The sequence below is a fragment of the Perissodus microlepis genome, chromosome 2 (genome assembly GCF_051167445.1).
Source record: "Perissodus microlepis isolate ML-2025 ecotype Zambia chromosome 2, ASM5116744v1, whole genome shotgun sequence".
Taxonomy (NCBI): Eukaryota; Metazoa; Chordata; class Actinopteri; order Cichliformes; family Cichlidae; genus Perissodus; species Perissodus microlepis.
Window position 1 is genome coordinate 24,222,672 of NC_140462.1, and position 13,225 is coordinate 24,235,896.

Here is a 13,225-nt window from a genome sequence, read left to right on the forward strand (position 1 = left end):
CCTTCAATGTAAAAGATCTAATGTCTGTAATCAATTTGATATCGGTTGGAAGTGTGTTCCACAGATGGCAGGCCTTTATAGAAAAAGCTGACTGACCGAATGTAGATCTGCGATATAATATCTTGCAGTTGCCGTTCACCTTACTCCTAGTAATACGAATACTATCTTGTCGCTGGATGTATCTATTGAGACACTCTAGGGCCATCCTATTTATACTTTTAAAAACTAATTTAAGAAAACACAGATGATTAAAACTCTTAAAACTAAGTAGATTATATTTCTTTAAAACGTGACAGTGATGCCACCGAACAGATTTTTTATCCATTATTTTTAAAGATTGATTATATAAGGATACCACAGGCTGAATTGTAGATGGCGCTGCTTGGGTCCAAACTGTCATACAATATAAAAAATGAGAAAATATCATAGAATGCATAAATAACTGAGCTACTGAAGTGGGTATATAGTGCCAAATTAACTTAAAACAATTCAGATTAGCCTTGACCGTCTTAGAGATCTTCTTTACATGCTTGTCAAATTTAAGATGTGGATCTAAGATTATTCCTAAAAACTTAAAATCTTTGACCTCCTTTATTTCTTCGTTCCCTAGGTTGATTTTAAAATTATCAGATGAACTTCGTTTCCTAATCGAAAAACACATAGAAACAGTTTTTTCTTTACCAGCTGACGCTCTCTCTGGATTGGACCTATGTTCATGTAGCATTTGGTCTGAAAGACACATTATGTCATCAGCCGTTATCGCCTGCACAGGTGCAATATCTGCATTACATAACCAGGTTTCATCCTTTCATTTATTAAAATGTTTCGCTTTTATATCCAACACGTTCTCACTCCCAACTCGTCAAACGTGTGACGCATGGCCAGGCTCCCTCTGCTTCACTTATGGACGCGCAGGGTACCCCCCTCGCGTCGGGAATTGACGTGAAGGGTCCTCCGATTGAAGAGATTGCCGCGGAAGTGCCTGTTGTCGGTATATTTAGACATTTTCCAAATCACATTGTAGTGACGTATACAGAACACAATAAATTATATAATGTAAACAACTACCTGAAAAACAGGTAGAACGATACTTTTGTATCGTTTATTGCATTTATGGAGGGAGTGATGTATGCTGGGTAATGGCACAGCTAGCTACTGGGTGACTTTATTCACCCGCTTCGGCTGTTATCAGTCCATACAATGGGCGTTATTAGCACAAATCAGTCCCATAGATATGGGCCATCTCCTGCTAGATTGTTCAGAAGGTTGTTCTCATCCATCCAGATGGAGGATCACTAACAGGAGCGTGGGAAGAGTCCAGAATCCACTCTGGCTGGAATCCGGTGGATATGCAGTGTGTACAGGTAAGACCATTTAAACGGACAGCATTTATAGAATGACTATTAAAAGTCAGCGAGTGTCAGTAATGTTAATGTGGTTATCTTAGTAATACACACAGTGCTAATATAACAGCTTTAAGATGCATTTGTAGATATTATTACGTGTTTTACCGTCTTTATGGTGCTAGCTTAAAGTTACGGTGTAAACGTTAGCTTATATTGGAGTAAAGCTGTTACTGTTTAAACGATGTTAGCACAGAAATATTAGCTTCTGTCATGACTGATGAAGTTACTGGTTAATAAAGTTTTCAGTAAAGTGTTTAATCGCAGCCACAGATTGACAGCAAATATCTCGATTAGCTTCAGTGCATCTATAATAAATATGTGCAAGTTTCAGTGCTTCGTTTAAACTGTATGATACTTATACTGACCCAGGGTCAGTGTAAAATACAATCCTAGCTGTGTGAACAAAGCCACTGTAAATTTAATCCTGCATGACAAACCTCAGGATGCAGGTTATTATTACTCTTTCCTGCTGGCACACCTGTCACACCTGAGAGTCAGCTAGAAACTTACAGTGACGTGGACATCATGCAAAGACTGCCAGACTCTGTAATACTGTAAATGATCAGTGACTCAGGTTAACACTAAACTTTAAACGGTACCTCTGTGTCTCTGTGTGCTGAACATCTAGGATTGAGTCAGGCTGCATTGACTGTGGGACTTTAATGTGTTAAAAGCAGGTTGAAGACGGCTCAGAAACATTTGAAGATTAAAATTTAGCATTATGGCTGCTGGTGGTTTGTAAAGCCTCTACTCAGCTGTATTTTTGTTACTAATTTATGTTTGTTGTTGTTTAACACAGATTTCAGAAGAGCAAAGATGCTTAATAGTTTAACTAGATTTCATTTGTCAGTGTGGGACTGCTGAGTCACCTGAAGAACTCATTTCATTCATTCTCCACATGATGTTCATTTACAGAAATGTTTCACAGGAACTGATTTCTCCCAAAGGGTGAACTAGTGTGTTTCCATAGATTACCTCTGTATGAATGTACTTCTTGAATGAAGGCAAGTGTTTGTCCTTTTTTGTTCCTCAGGTACAGTACGTGATATCAAGGGCAGGCGGTCAACACTGGGGGAAGACAAGAAGCAGACGTACTTCCAAGAGGGAGCTGCAGTGAGGACACAGCCAGGTCACTGAGGTCAGAGGTCAGAATCTGAAACAGCTTAGGTTTATATTTTAGAGGTTATAAAAAATCAAAATGTATTTATAAAGAAACCTTTAAATAATAGTCATAATTATGATTATTATAAGAAATATCAAACATTTAAGTGGATTTTCTGTTACACATATTGTGTTAGCCCTGCAATAAACTGGCAGCCTGTCTTTGTCCTGTATCAGCTGGGATAGGCTTCATCCTCCCACAACCCTGAATTGGATACATTGTATTCCAATTATGTAATCTGATCATTTACAAACTCAAGGTATCTAATCAAAATGTAAGTAATAATTATAAAATGGGAAAGCAGAAATAAGTGTGACATAAATGTAAATGTGTGAGCTGACATAGAGGACAGCTACATGTAGTCTGAAAAACCTTTGTTGTCAAGTTTGCAGGTATATCAGCACGAGACAGTCTTACATAGAAGAGACTGTTAAAGTCTCTAACTCAGTGAAGCATTATTGGTCCCGTCTGTTTGGATAAATATAGTAAGTTGATGTATGTCCATTTATTGACACATTTTCTTAAGTGCTTATCCAGTTCAGGATCACAGTGGAGCTGCAGCTGGATATGTTCACTAAATAAACCTTACAAAAGTTAACAATAAACCTGCATCCATGTACGTTGTTGTCCACAGGATGAGAAAATCAAACTGGAAGACTGTGGAACATGTTAATAAATGTTTGTGTGTTTATGCCTGTGTCTTTCACAGGAGGCGCTGGAAGGTTTCCCTAATAGTTCCTGGTGAATCAAAGCAGAACCATAAAGATTGCTGGATTGCATGATAGCCTTACCCCTGAGCAGTCATCCTGTTAAAGGAGGAACCACTTAGAAGCTGTTTTCAAAGTAGCTGAGCAGATTTCATCTCAAGTAAGCAATTAACTGTTTGTTCGTTTGTTCTGCCACTTAAAGAGCATTTAAGGACGTCTTTTGAGTGTCCAGTTGAATTAATTCTACTGGCTCTCATGGTCATTTGTGATTATAGACATATTTTTCATGTTCATCCAGCTATTTAGTAAATTCTATCTATTTAGTAATATCCGTCAGCTATAAAATGTAATATAAATATAAAAATATCTAAATATCTCCTGTCCTTTATGTTTTAATGATGTAAGTCTGTTATCGTGTTACATTAGCATTCCTCACATATCAATGAGATGCTGTACAGTACAATCCTACTGACACAGCAGAGGGATAACGACGGCTATTCAACATCGTTACACGACACATTCGAGCTGCATGATGTAGACAAAGTGACTAAATCATCTTTTTTGTGGTTTATTGTCTTCAAACCAGCAGACAAAGCCGATTGCAGAAGATGTCAGAGAAGAACTTCAGGCCGTGGACTGAAAAGGTATTTTTTTCTTGTTATCAAAAGACATTTGGAGTGGCAGCTTCTACAACTGGTTGTGCTAAAGTAAAGCTTGCAGTCTAAGAAATCACAGTGTTGATATTCAGCACAAAGAGAAAAGCTCACTTGTTTGAATTTATTTACAATCATAGTTTTATAAATTCTGACTGTAAACAGCTTTTACAGCTTTGATATTGTTTGACACTCGAAATCAGGTGATAGGGTTTAATTTAAAGGTTTCTGTGTCCCAATGAGCCATTTACACTGATCAGTGTCAGTTTAACTGTAACACATTCATTATTTAGATTCAACAAAGAAATAACTGAATGTAAAAAATGGCAGCCCTCAGGCCAGGTTTATAGAGATATATGCATGCATTATGAAATTTATGTATCCCAGATAATTGTTATTCATCTAGTCATGGCAGACCTACCTCTTCCTCCCAAGTTAACTGCAACCCAAAAGAACTAGTGGGGCTATTTACACACTCACAACCAGTGTGGGGTAAAAAGAGCCACCAAAAAGCTGTCAGCCACAGATGTGCTAGAAGAGTTAGAAACTCTACTTATGGAGAAACTTTCTAAGTCTAACAGAGGACAGGTACTCCTGCCCAAATAACATGATATAACCCCACATACAGCCCAGCCATAAAATGAACCAAGTCATTTAGTTAAAGACAGCATGGGACCAAATGCATGTAACCAGCCTGCACCAACCTGACATTTCTTCCTCCTGAATTAAATGAATGAATGGATGAAAGTTAAATGACTACAAACCTAAAGCCACTAGTTCCCACACTGGAATTCCCTGACACTGTGTGTTAACCGTATTTAGCTTGTGTCAACAGTTGTAACAGGCTAAGCCACCTGAGACACTGCATTGAATGATTGTTCCTGTCTTAATGATTTCAGCTGACTGGTTTCAGCTCAGATGTTCTGCTTTTTCCTTTCAGTAGATCAAAGCAGCTCGTGCTCCTTCTGCTTCCAATTTAGAAGAAGAAGAAGAAGGCAAAGGCTTCAGCGAAGTGGCGTTCATGGTCTCAGTGAACAGTCACGGTCACACACTGCATGTGGTTTTAAAAGCAACATGTCCGTTCACCACAACAATGGAGATGTGTAATATTAGTGCAGCTACGGTTTGTTTTTGAACATCAGTTCTGTTTTCTACTTTGATCACTTAGACCAAAAAAGTGTTGTTTTCAGATTCTTTCTTTTACATCTATAAACCACCTGTTCATTTTTTTATTACAATTAGTTTCACATAAATGTTAGTGTTTCCTTTATGATCTTTTAATGCTTACACTACACTGTACATGTCTACATTAGAGACATTTCTGTTACCTGTTTCTGTTGTGAAATGTTCTTTTATTTGATACACAATATGAAGTTCATAATTTTCTTACAAATAAAACTCTAATGACAAACATGAACAGCTGTGCTTATTTCTGAGACATGAGTTTTGAATGTGTTGATATTTAGACAGTGTGCATCTGTATGCTGAAACTGTAATGGTGAACCTGAGGTGATGGTCAACAGAAGGCAAATATATATCAATATAAAACAATATTGAAGTAATGTCTTTACCCTCTGCAGCGTGTGGACGCTGTGCACGCAATCACCTTATTCACTGTAGTAAACATGCACCGCTAGCTCACGTGACTGACTGTCTCCATGGTTACATCGTATATTATTAGCTATGTAAACAGCTTCCAAAGATACCGCCATAGCTCTCTGCAGCTGTAACACTTAAACACTTTGCAAATCATTTCATGTGTTTGATAGTTATGAAGACAGAATATGTTTTTAAGGTCATGCTAGGCGGTTGCTATGGTGGTTGCTGTGGACTTGGGTGGACCGCGTCCGATTCCTGTTATTAGCTGTCCGCCGTAGGAAGGCTGCGTTCCATTTACAAGTAGTGACAGTCTGCCGCAACTCGAACTCAAACCCCGCTTTGTTCTTTAATTATAGGCCTTTTATAGCCGTTCATGACACGCACACACACACATAAAGCACTTTGCCTCACCATGAGAATGCAAGTTTACCTAACCTAACCTTTAAAGTATCTGATATAGGATAGAAAAATGAAGCAACCAGAGATTTAATGATGAAAACTCTGGGTTCTGTAGTTTACGTTTTACAGTCCTGAATGACTCTTTGCATATAATTTATTGAAGAGGAGTTTAGAATGCACTTTACATTTAGACTGTTGCTGTTTCATTTTTTACATTGTTGCCGTGTTATGTCATGAATAAGGTTCACCTGCTGGGGGTTTGATGGATCAGCTGGACAATACAGTCAAAGACAGACTTCATTCATCATATGCAAGAATCCTAGTTGGATTTTTGTTGTCACTCATGTTTTTGAACCAAATATTGAAAACAATTCTGACAGACTGGATACCTGGTCAGGGTGTACATTACCTTGTACTCAAGCATCCCAGGACAGAGCCCTGCCCCACCATGAGCCTGGGTGGATACGTGGTTATTAATATAAGGACCAATACTGAATATGAATATTTCATTAAAATTGAATTATAATACAAATTAGTAATAAGGGTTTCTCTGCGCCCTTATCTACCCCATACTCAAAGAGCTGCGGGCAGAGAGGGTGACAGGAGAGGATGGCACTGAAGAGAAGATGCTCGGTTTCTGGAGTCTCCTGGTCCTGTCAGTATTAGTAGGATGCATCTGCTGTGTCTTCTCGTGGATGCTCACCTACCTTGACTCGTTCCAGCCTGGTATGGATTTCCCAACACTGCGGACAGTGGCCCACGTCAGAGACGTTTAATATTGATTACATATGTCTGAATTGCTAACCCTAGCTCAACAGACCACAATGCCCTGGACTGTCAGTATTATTACATGCTGTGAACATAAGTAGCTTTGATCACAGTTTATGTTGTAAAAGAGAAGGAATATTGGAAAGAAAGATCAACATTGTGATATTATTTCTTCCAAACTGACCAGAAACATGCTTGTCAGACTCTCACAGCAAAGGATCAGACTCACTGTGCATGACGGCTCAGGCCAATGATGTCTGTTAGATTGTCAGTTGTTTAGTGCTTCTGTACAGTTAGGGTCACCGTCTCTATTTCAGAATAATTAATATGCGGAAAACACTAAAAGTTGATTGTCTTCCAATATTCTAGCATAATTAAAAAACTTTGACTTTGTAAGTACATATTATTAGTCCTAATGCCAGTATGATTCTTCACAACTCCTGCTTTGAAATACTGAACTTTAAAATTTACCTGATGAAAGATCATTTACAGTGGCACTCTGTCAGGATCATTCTGACTGTAAGATCACTGTATTAATCTGAATCCTTCTGAAATGTGCTGTGAATGAATGCTGATGCAACTCACTGTGGGAAAGCTGTTAATAAAATGAATCTGTGACACATGCAACACATTCACAGAGGAAGAGGACACAAAGGGAGGACACGCAGAGGCTGTGTTGAAGTCAGAAATCCAAATCTTTATTAAAAAACAGGCGGCGGTAACAAACAGGAAGACAAGCAGTCCATCAAACAGTCTACAGGGTCAAACATACAGAGAATTCAAACAGCAGTAAAAAATAACTGGACACTGAAAAACTTAAAGCAATGTGTGACGCAATAAAAGGAAGCAGCGCAGTATATTCACTGAATTATCTACAATTACAAAAGAGAAAAACGACGATTTCTAAGGATTATTTTCTTAAATGCAGTTAGAGTGTGGCTGGTAAAGATGGAAACATACAGAATGTAAACTGTGTGAGTTTGGTGAACTTTGTTAGTAACAAATGAGGTAAAAAAAACAACCCCAAAACAGACAAAACACAGAAAGAGGCTCTCAGTATTCATTAATAATTAGAAAGAAACATTCTGGTCGTGGATTTTTACAGTCTTAGTTCCGCTCGCTGTCATCATTATAATCATCATGATCAATGGCGAGGTCCTGAGGTGGGTGGGGCTGTCTCTGGTGATGTCACCATGAAGGAACAGCATCTGGCACGTGTTGGTGAAACATCTCAGTACACTGGTGTAGTTTCCTCTCCAGCTGTTTGACATGTGACACTTGAACATTAAGGGAAAGAAGAAGAAACAGTGTTAGGTCAGGTGACCACATGGTTTCTAAAGTAACTGACAGGAAGTAACCAGGCCGTTAGAAATGGATGGCATGTGTTTAGAGTTACTGGAGTTGGGTAACTCTACTTAACAAAAGCAGAAGCACACAGATGAAGGATCAGATGCTGAATGTTGCAGGAACATGCTCATGTGTGGTGGTCATTCAGTGCTGCAGGTTAGACAGTCCAAGACTGATATCCTGCCCATCTGAGAGTTTGAAAACACACATGCAAAGATTTATTTTGTATTACAGTCAAAGTTGGATGTTCATTTTTGTCCTTTACAAATGTTTGTGTATTTGAAAGCACTAACATTTAAGGATGACTTGGATTGTCTCCTTTAAAGGGGAGACAAGTGTATCCACTGATCCACGTCACTTTACCTGGATGATGACTCCTCTCCCCCTCACTCAGAAACACTCCTAATATAACCAAGCAAATAAATAATATTGAAGATTTACTTACATCATTACAAAAACAGCAAAAACATCTCCCTTTGATTCTATTTCTCCATTCCTGCTGAACATCAGGCAACAAATATCTCAATAAATCACAGTAAAATGTAAAGCACATGTTTTCTCTGCTTTGTCTAACCTCTGCAGAGCCTCTGTCAAGAAAAACATAACTGTAAGCATAAAACAAATATACATTTCATAACACGTCACTGGACAAACCTTGGTCAGTTGATTTCCTCTGTGCAGTGCAGACGAACATCAGTCAGCAAGTGACTCTGCTGGTTCTTCTGAGGAAACACCACTGTCTCTCCACACCATCACCATCTGTGAGCACAAACTGCCGCTCTGCTCTGCCAGCATGTAGGAAATCACATATCACACACACAGGGGTGAAGAAACATCAGAGCTCAACTTTGGATACTTTAGATCTAAACAGATCAAAGTAGCTCTTAGTTTCAGCAATCAGTGAGCAGACAAACAATGATACCATACTGATTCTGTATGAATACAATATGGTATTTTCAATACAGGTGTCAAATTAATTTATTAAAACTAATACAGATATATGTATATTTTTTTTTGATAAATTAGTTTGCTAAATTATAAGAATATTTTTTTTTTTCATTTAACAATTGCAACTGAAAGAAATTAAATATTGAACAAAAATATATTATCACATTCTGAGCATGCTCAGCACGCTGACAGACTTGAAGTTGCTACAGATTTTAAGAAGTGATAATTATAGGGAAGAAACTTCTCTTTTTCATCCGTTTAATCAAACATTTGATGCCTCAGCTGTCTCAGTCCTATAGCGTTCTGCAACTACAACTAACCTGAAGCTTGGATTTGGCTGCAGGTGCCCCTGTACATCCTTCTCAGCAGCACACATGTGGGTACCATTTAATCCCACTTCTTCCTGAGCTTTGCTTCATCACAAGACCAAAGGTGGCATCCCGTGTCACAGTCTTATCATCATCCAGAAGAAACATTTGAAGAAACATCATGGAGAAGAAACATTTACGCGCCTCCTGGTTTTGTTTTCTGATCCTGCGAAAAGACTGAGGACAACAAAGCCCAGAGAACACGAGATACACAACATCCAACATTCAGACTCAACAGCCTCCATAAATGAAGAGCACCAGGTTGGTTCAGTTATAGTAGATATAAGCATACTTCACATTACTGGGTATGAATAATAATGAGGAGGCAAACTTTGAAGATGCAGAGCATGATGTCCCATCATCAGACTGTAAACAAACATCCACCAGGCTTCTTTGTTGCCAAAATTGATGATTCTCCTATCAGGGATCAGTAGCGTGTATTAACCTGTGGTATAAGCAGCAGTCACTGAAATATTACTCTTTCAGATAAGAAATCTAGGACATAAAAGCCAGGGTGGGAGGGATCTCTGCAAACTGACTTAACTCTGCAAGTGTGAAGCTCAACAAAAATCTGACTCTCCAGTCACAGACATACAAAAAAAAATCCAGCTGGGAGATAGAAAACGCTGTCTGGGTCTTGCTGGATGTTGCTGGTCAGAGTCCACACATTAGCAGAGTGCTTCTTGGTCCCACTGACCCATGTGGACAGCGACTGTGGAGAACTGTTCTGGAAAACAGAGAAGAGAATTAAAATAACAAAAGCCAAACAGGATTTCCACAAAGACTCTCTTGGAATCAGCAATCAAAAAAATCACTGGTTCATATTTCAATTAAATATGAACAGGTTCCTCAAATGTACGCAGTTCAGATCTGATTTAATTTAATTTCCTTCACACAGCACATTCGTCCAGGCTGACAGGTAAACATAGAATTAATCTCAGGTAACATGACTCATAGTAGAGATTCAGTAAGAAAGATTGCTAGCTCTAATATTATTACCACACAATCCAAGGACACACCAACAGCTCAGATTTGTAGAACTATTTAAACAAATGTCTTCTGAATATTCAATTCAGGTTCACAGTGGGAGGGTGGGAGGTGTCGTGGAATTTTTTAAATAAAGTCTGCAACACAGAAAGAGCTGTGATCAAGCTATTTATTACTGCGCCAACACACATCAAACATCACAGTTCAGTCATGTCAGCGCTGCCACAGAAGTTGTGCTCCTACTCCTTTATGCATTCCAAGGAAGAGGGAGGAAGTTACAAACTGATCCTACCACACTTCACGTGTCTCGCTATGAAACCTAACGGATCAATGGTTAAGCTGTTTTGTGCCCTTGGCCTTATCAGCACCTGTAAAGGGAGTTGTTTTCTCAAACTGCTGACGCTGAAGTAAGTTCATCTAGTTTTAGAAACTTTCACTGAACAGTCTATAACAGTGTCACAACTAAGCATATGCATAAGCACTTAAATACTTTAAATGAGAATAACAGAAAATTTCTATTAAAAAGGCTAGAGCCTGTCCCAGTAGTCATAGGTAGAACACATCTGGACAGGTCACCAGTCTGTCAGAGGACTAACACAGAGACAGACATCAGAGTAACAAATCTATTTAAAATTAATGTAAGTTTGCTGCAGCTGTATGTATGAACATGTGTTTCTGTGCTCACAGTCCACCTCTCAGGAACCTGCAGTTCACTTTTAGTCAACTTTAAACAGACCTCACAAAAGGCTGATGTGGCTGGATCAGTAGTCTGATTTAAGTATGATACCTTTGGCCAGGGATTAATCTGGTACATCGCTTCACTGCAGTCTTACGTATTTTCCCCACACCTGAATAAAAAATACTGATATATACAAATAACAGCTTCAGCTGATGCAGCCTGACTCAATCCTAAATGTTCAGCACACACAGAGAGACACAGAGATACCGTTTAAAGTTTAGTGATAACCTGAGTCACTGATCATTTACAGTATTACAGAGTCTGGCAGTCTTTGCATGATGTCCACGTCACTGTAAGTTTCTAGCTGACTCTCAGGTGTGACAGGTGTGCCAGCAGGAAAGAGTAATAATAACCTGCATCCTGAGGTTTGTCATGCAGGATTAAAGGAGCCAGGCTTTGTTCACACAGCTAGGATTGTATTTTACACTGACCCTGGGTCAGTATAAGTATCATACAGTTTAAACGAAGCACTGAAACTTGCACATATTTATTATAGATGCACTGAAGCTAATCGAGATATTTGCTGTCAATCTGTGGCTGCGATTAAACACTTTACTGGAAACGTTATTAACTAGTAACTCCATCAGTCATGACAGAAGCTAATATTTCTGTGCTAACATCGTTTAAACAGTAACAGCTTTACTCCAATATAAGCTAACGTTTACGCCGTAACTTTAAGCTAGCACCATAAAGACGGTAAAACACGTAATAATATCTACAAATGCATCTTAAAGCTGTTATATTAGCACTCTGTGTATTACTAAGATAACCACATTAACATTACTGACACTCGCAGACTTTTAATAGTCATTCTATAAATGCTGTCCGTTTAAATGGTCTTACCTGTACACACTGCATATCCACCGGATTCCAGCCAGAGTGGATTCTGGACTCTTCCCACGCTCCTGTTAGTGATCCTCCATCTGGATGGATGAGAACAACCTTCTGAACAATCTAGCAGGAGATGGCCCATATCTATGGGACTGATTTGTGCTAATAACGCCCATTGTATGGACTGATAACAGCCGAAGCGGGTGAATAAAGTCACCCAGTAGCTAGCTGTGCCATTACCCAGCATACATCACTCCCTCCATAAATGCAATAAACGATACAAAAGTATCGTTCTACCTGTTTTTCAGGTAGTTGTTTACATTATATAATTTATTGTGTTCTGTATACGTCACTACAATGTGATTTGGAAAATGTCTAAATATACCGACAACAGGCACTTCCGCGGCAATCTCTTCAATCGGAGGACCCTTCACGTCAATTCCCGACGCGAGGGGGGTACCCTGCGCGTCCATAAGTGAAGCAGAGGGAGCCTGGCCATGCGTCACACGTTTGACGAGTTGGGAGTGAGAACGTGTTGTTATATCTCAAGAGCTGCCAAGAACGAACAGAGTCATTATTTGGTGAAGTATCATACCCTTGTGGGAGTTATCTCACAGTCCAAAAGTATGAATTAACTTTAGGTGTAAATTTCAGAGTTAATAGCACCCTCACTTAACCACAAGTTAAAAGAAAAAGAAAGAAAACATGGAGGGTTAAATTTCAGTCTCAGGTCCCGTGGATCAGTATATTAGTAGTTTATTACGTTAATAAACATAATGTTAAGTATAATTTTGGTTGGGATATATGAACAGACATTTATGGAAATATGTGCAAGCATACATGGAAATACAATATATAAAGCAAAAACAGCTGAAACCTCTTATGCAGCTTCCATGTACTTTCTTCAAGTAGTCTTCAGGAATAGTTCTCAGGCTTCTGTGCTGTGTTTTCAAACTCTGTATTTTACAAATGAAATATAAAATATATTATAGTGAACTTGAGGTGTTTGCATTTGTTTCCTTTTTATCTGTAGTCAGAGGCAGGCTAGCTGCGTTCATTCTGCCTGGTACGCTTAAAGCTTGTCTTACACCTTATCAGCAAATATGAAAATATTATCAATCTTTTTATCCCAGGAAGGAAAGAGAATAAGCATATTTTGCTCAGTGGCATATCTTCCTTAAATGTGACCAGTCTGTTTGTTAATGTAAAGAAGTAAAAAAGAGTAGTACGTGAAGTAATACAAGAGAAACAAACACTGCAAATGCATCTCAGCTAGGCACTAAAGCACGTCTGGTAGTTGTAATGAACACA

General features: G+C 38.7%; 1 protein-coding gene and 1 long non-coding RNA gene across 10 annotated transcripts; one reads left to right on the top strand and one right to left on the bottom strand.

Annotated features, from left to right (window-relative positions):
• Nucleotides 1-866: 866 nt before the first annotated feature.
• LOC146392771 (uncharacterized) lies at nt 867-3,481 on the top strand. Of its 2 annotated transcripts, none has more exons than XR_014801265.1 (3): nt 867-1,364; nt 2,440-2,551; nt 3,278-3,481. It is a non-coding gene; the product is annotated as an uncharacterized LOC146392771 (long non-coding RNA). The 2 variants fall into 2 exon arrangements; XR_014801266.1 differs by having other exon boundaries at nt 2,440-2,544.
• A 4,617-nt stretch (nt 3,482-8,098) lies between these two features.
• LOC146392772 (uncharacterized) lies at nt 8,099-12,419 on the bottom strand. 8 transcript variants are annotated; one of them, XR_014802732.1, is made up of 6 exons: nt 12,300-12,419; nt 11,927-12,006; nt 9,689-10,084; nt 9,310-9,534; nt 8,335-8,826; nt 8,099-8,229 (listed from the first exon to the last, which is right to left on the bottom strand). XR_014802732.1 is itself a non-coding variant. In XM_084953158.1 (3 exons), the coding sequence occupies exons 1-3, from the start codon at nt 12,385-12,387 to the stop codon at nt 9,941-9,943; spliced, it is 312 nt and encodes a 103-aa protein (XP_084809284.1). In that variant the 5' UTR covers nt 12,388-12,419; the 3' UTR covers nt 9,122-9,940. The 8 variants fall into 8 exon arrangements, 1 of the variants encoding a protein (XP_084809284.1); XR_014802731.1 differs by having other exon boundaries at nt 9,650-10,084; XR_014802727.1 differs by having other exon boundaries at nt 8,103-8,229; nt 8,335-8,443; nt 8,696-8,826; nt 9,310-10,084.
• Between the last annotated feature and the right edge of the window lie 806 nt (nt 12,420-13,225).

Excerpts from the sequence above, each read along its gene's own strand:
- LOC146392772 (XM_084953158.1), bottom strand. The coding sequence starts at position 12,387 with ATGGACGCGCAGGGTACCCCCCTCGCGTCGGGAATTGACGTGAAGGGT. Across the intron at positions 12,007-12,299 it reads CGCGGAAGTGCCTGTTGTCG|ATGGAGGATCACTAACAGGA; the intron begins GTATATTTAGAC and ends TCATCCATCCAG. Across the intron at positions 10,085-11,926 it reads TGGATATGCAGTGTGTACAG|AACAGTTCTCCACAGTCGCT; the intron begins GTAAGACCATTT and ends TCTGTTTTCCAG.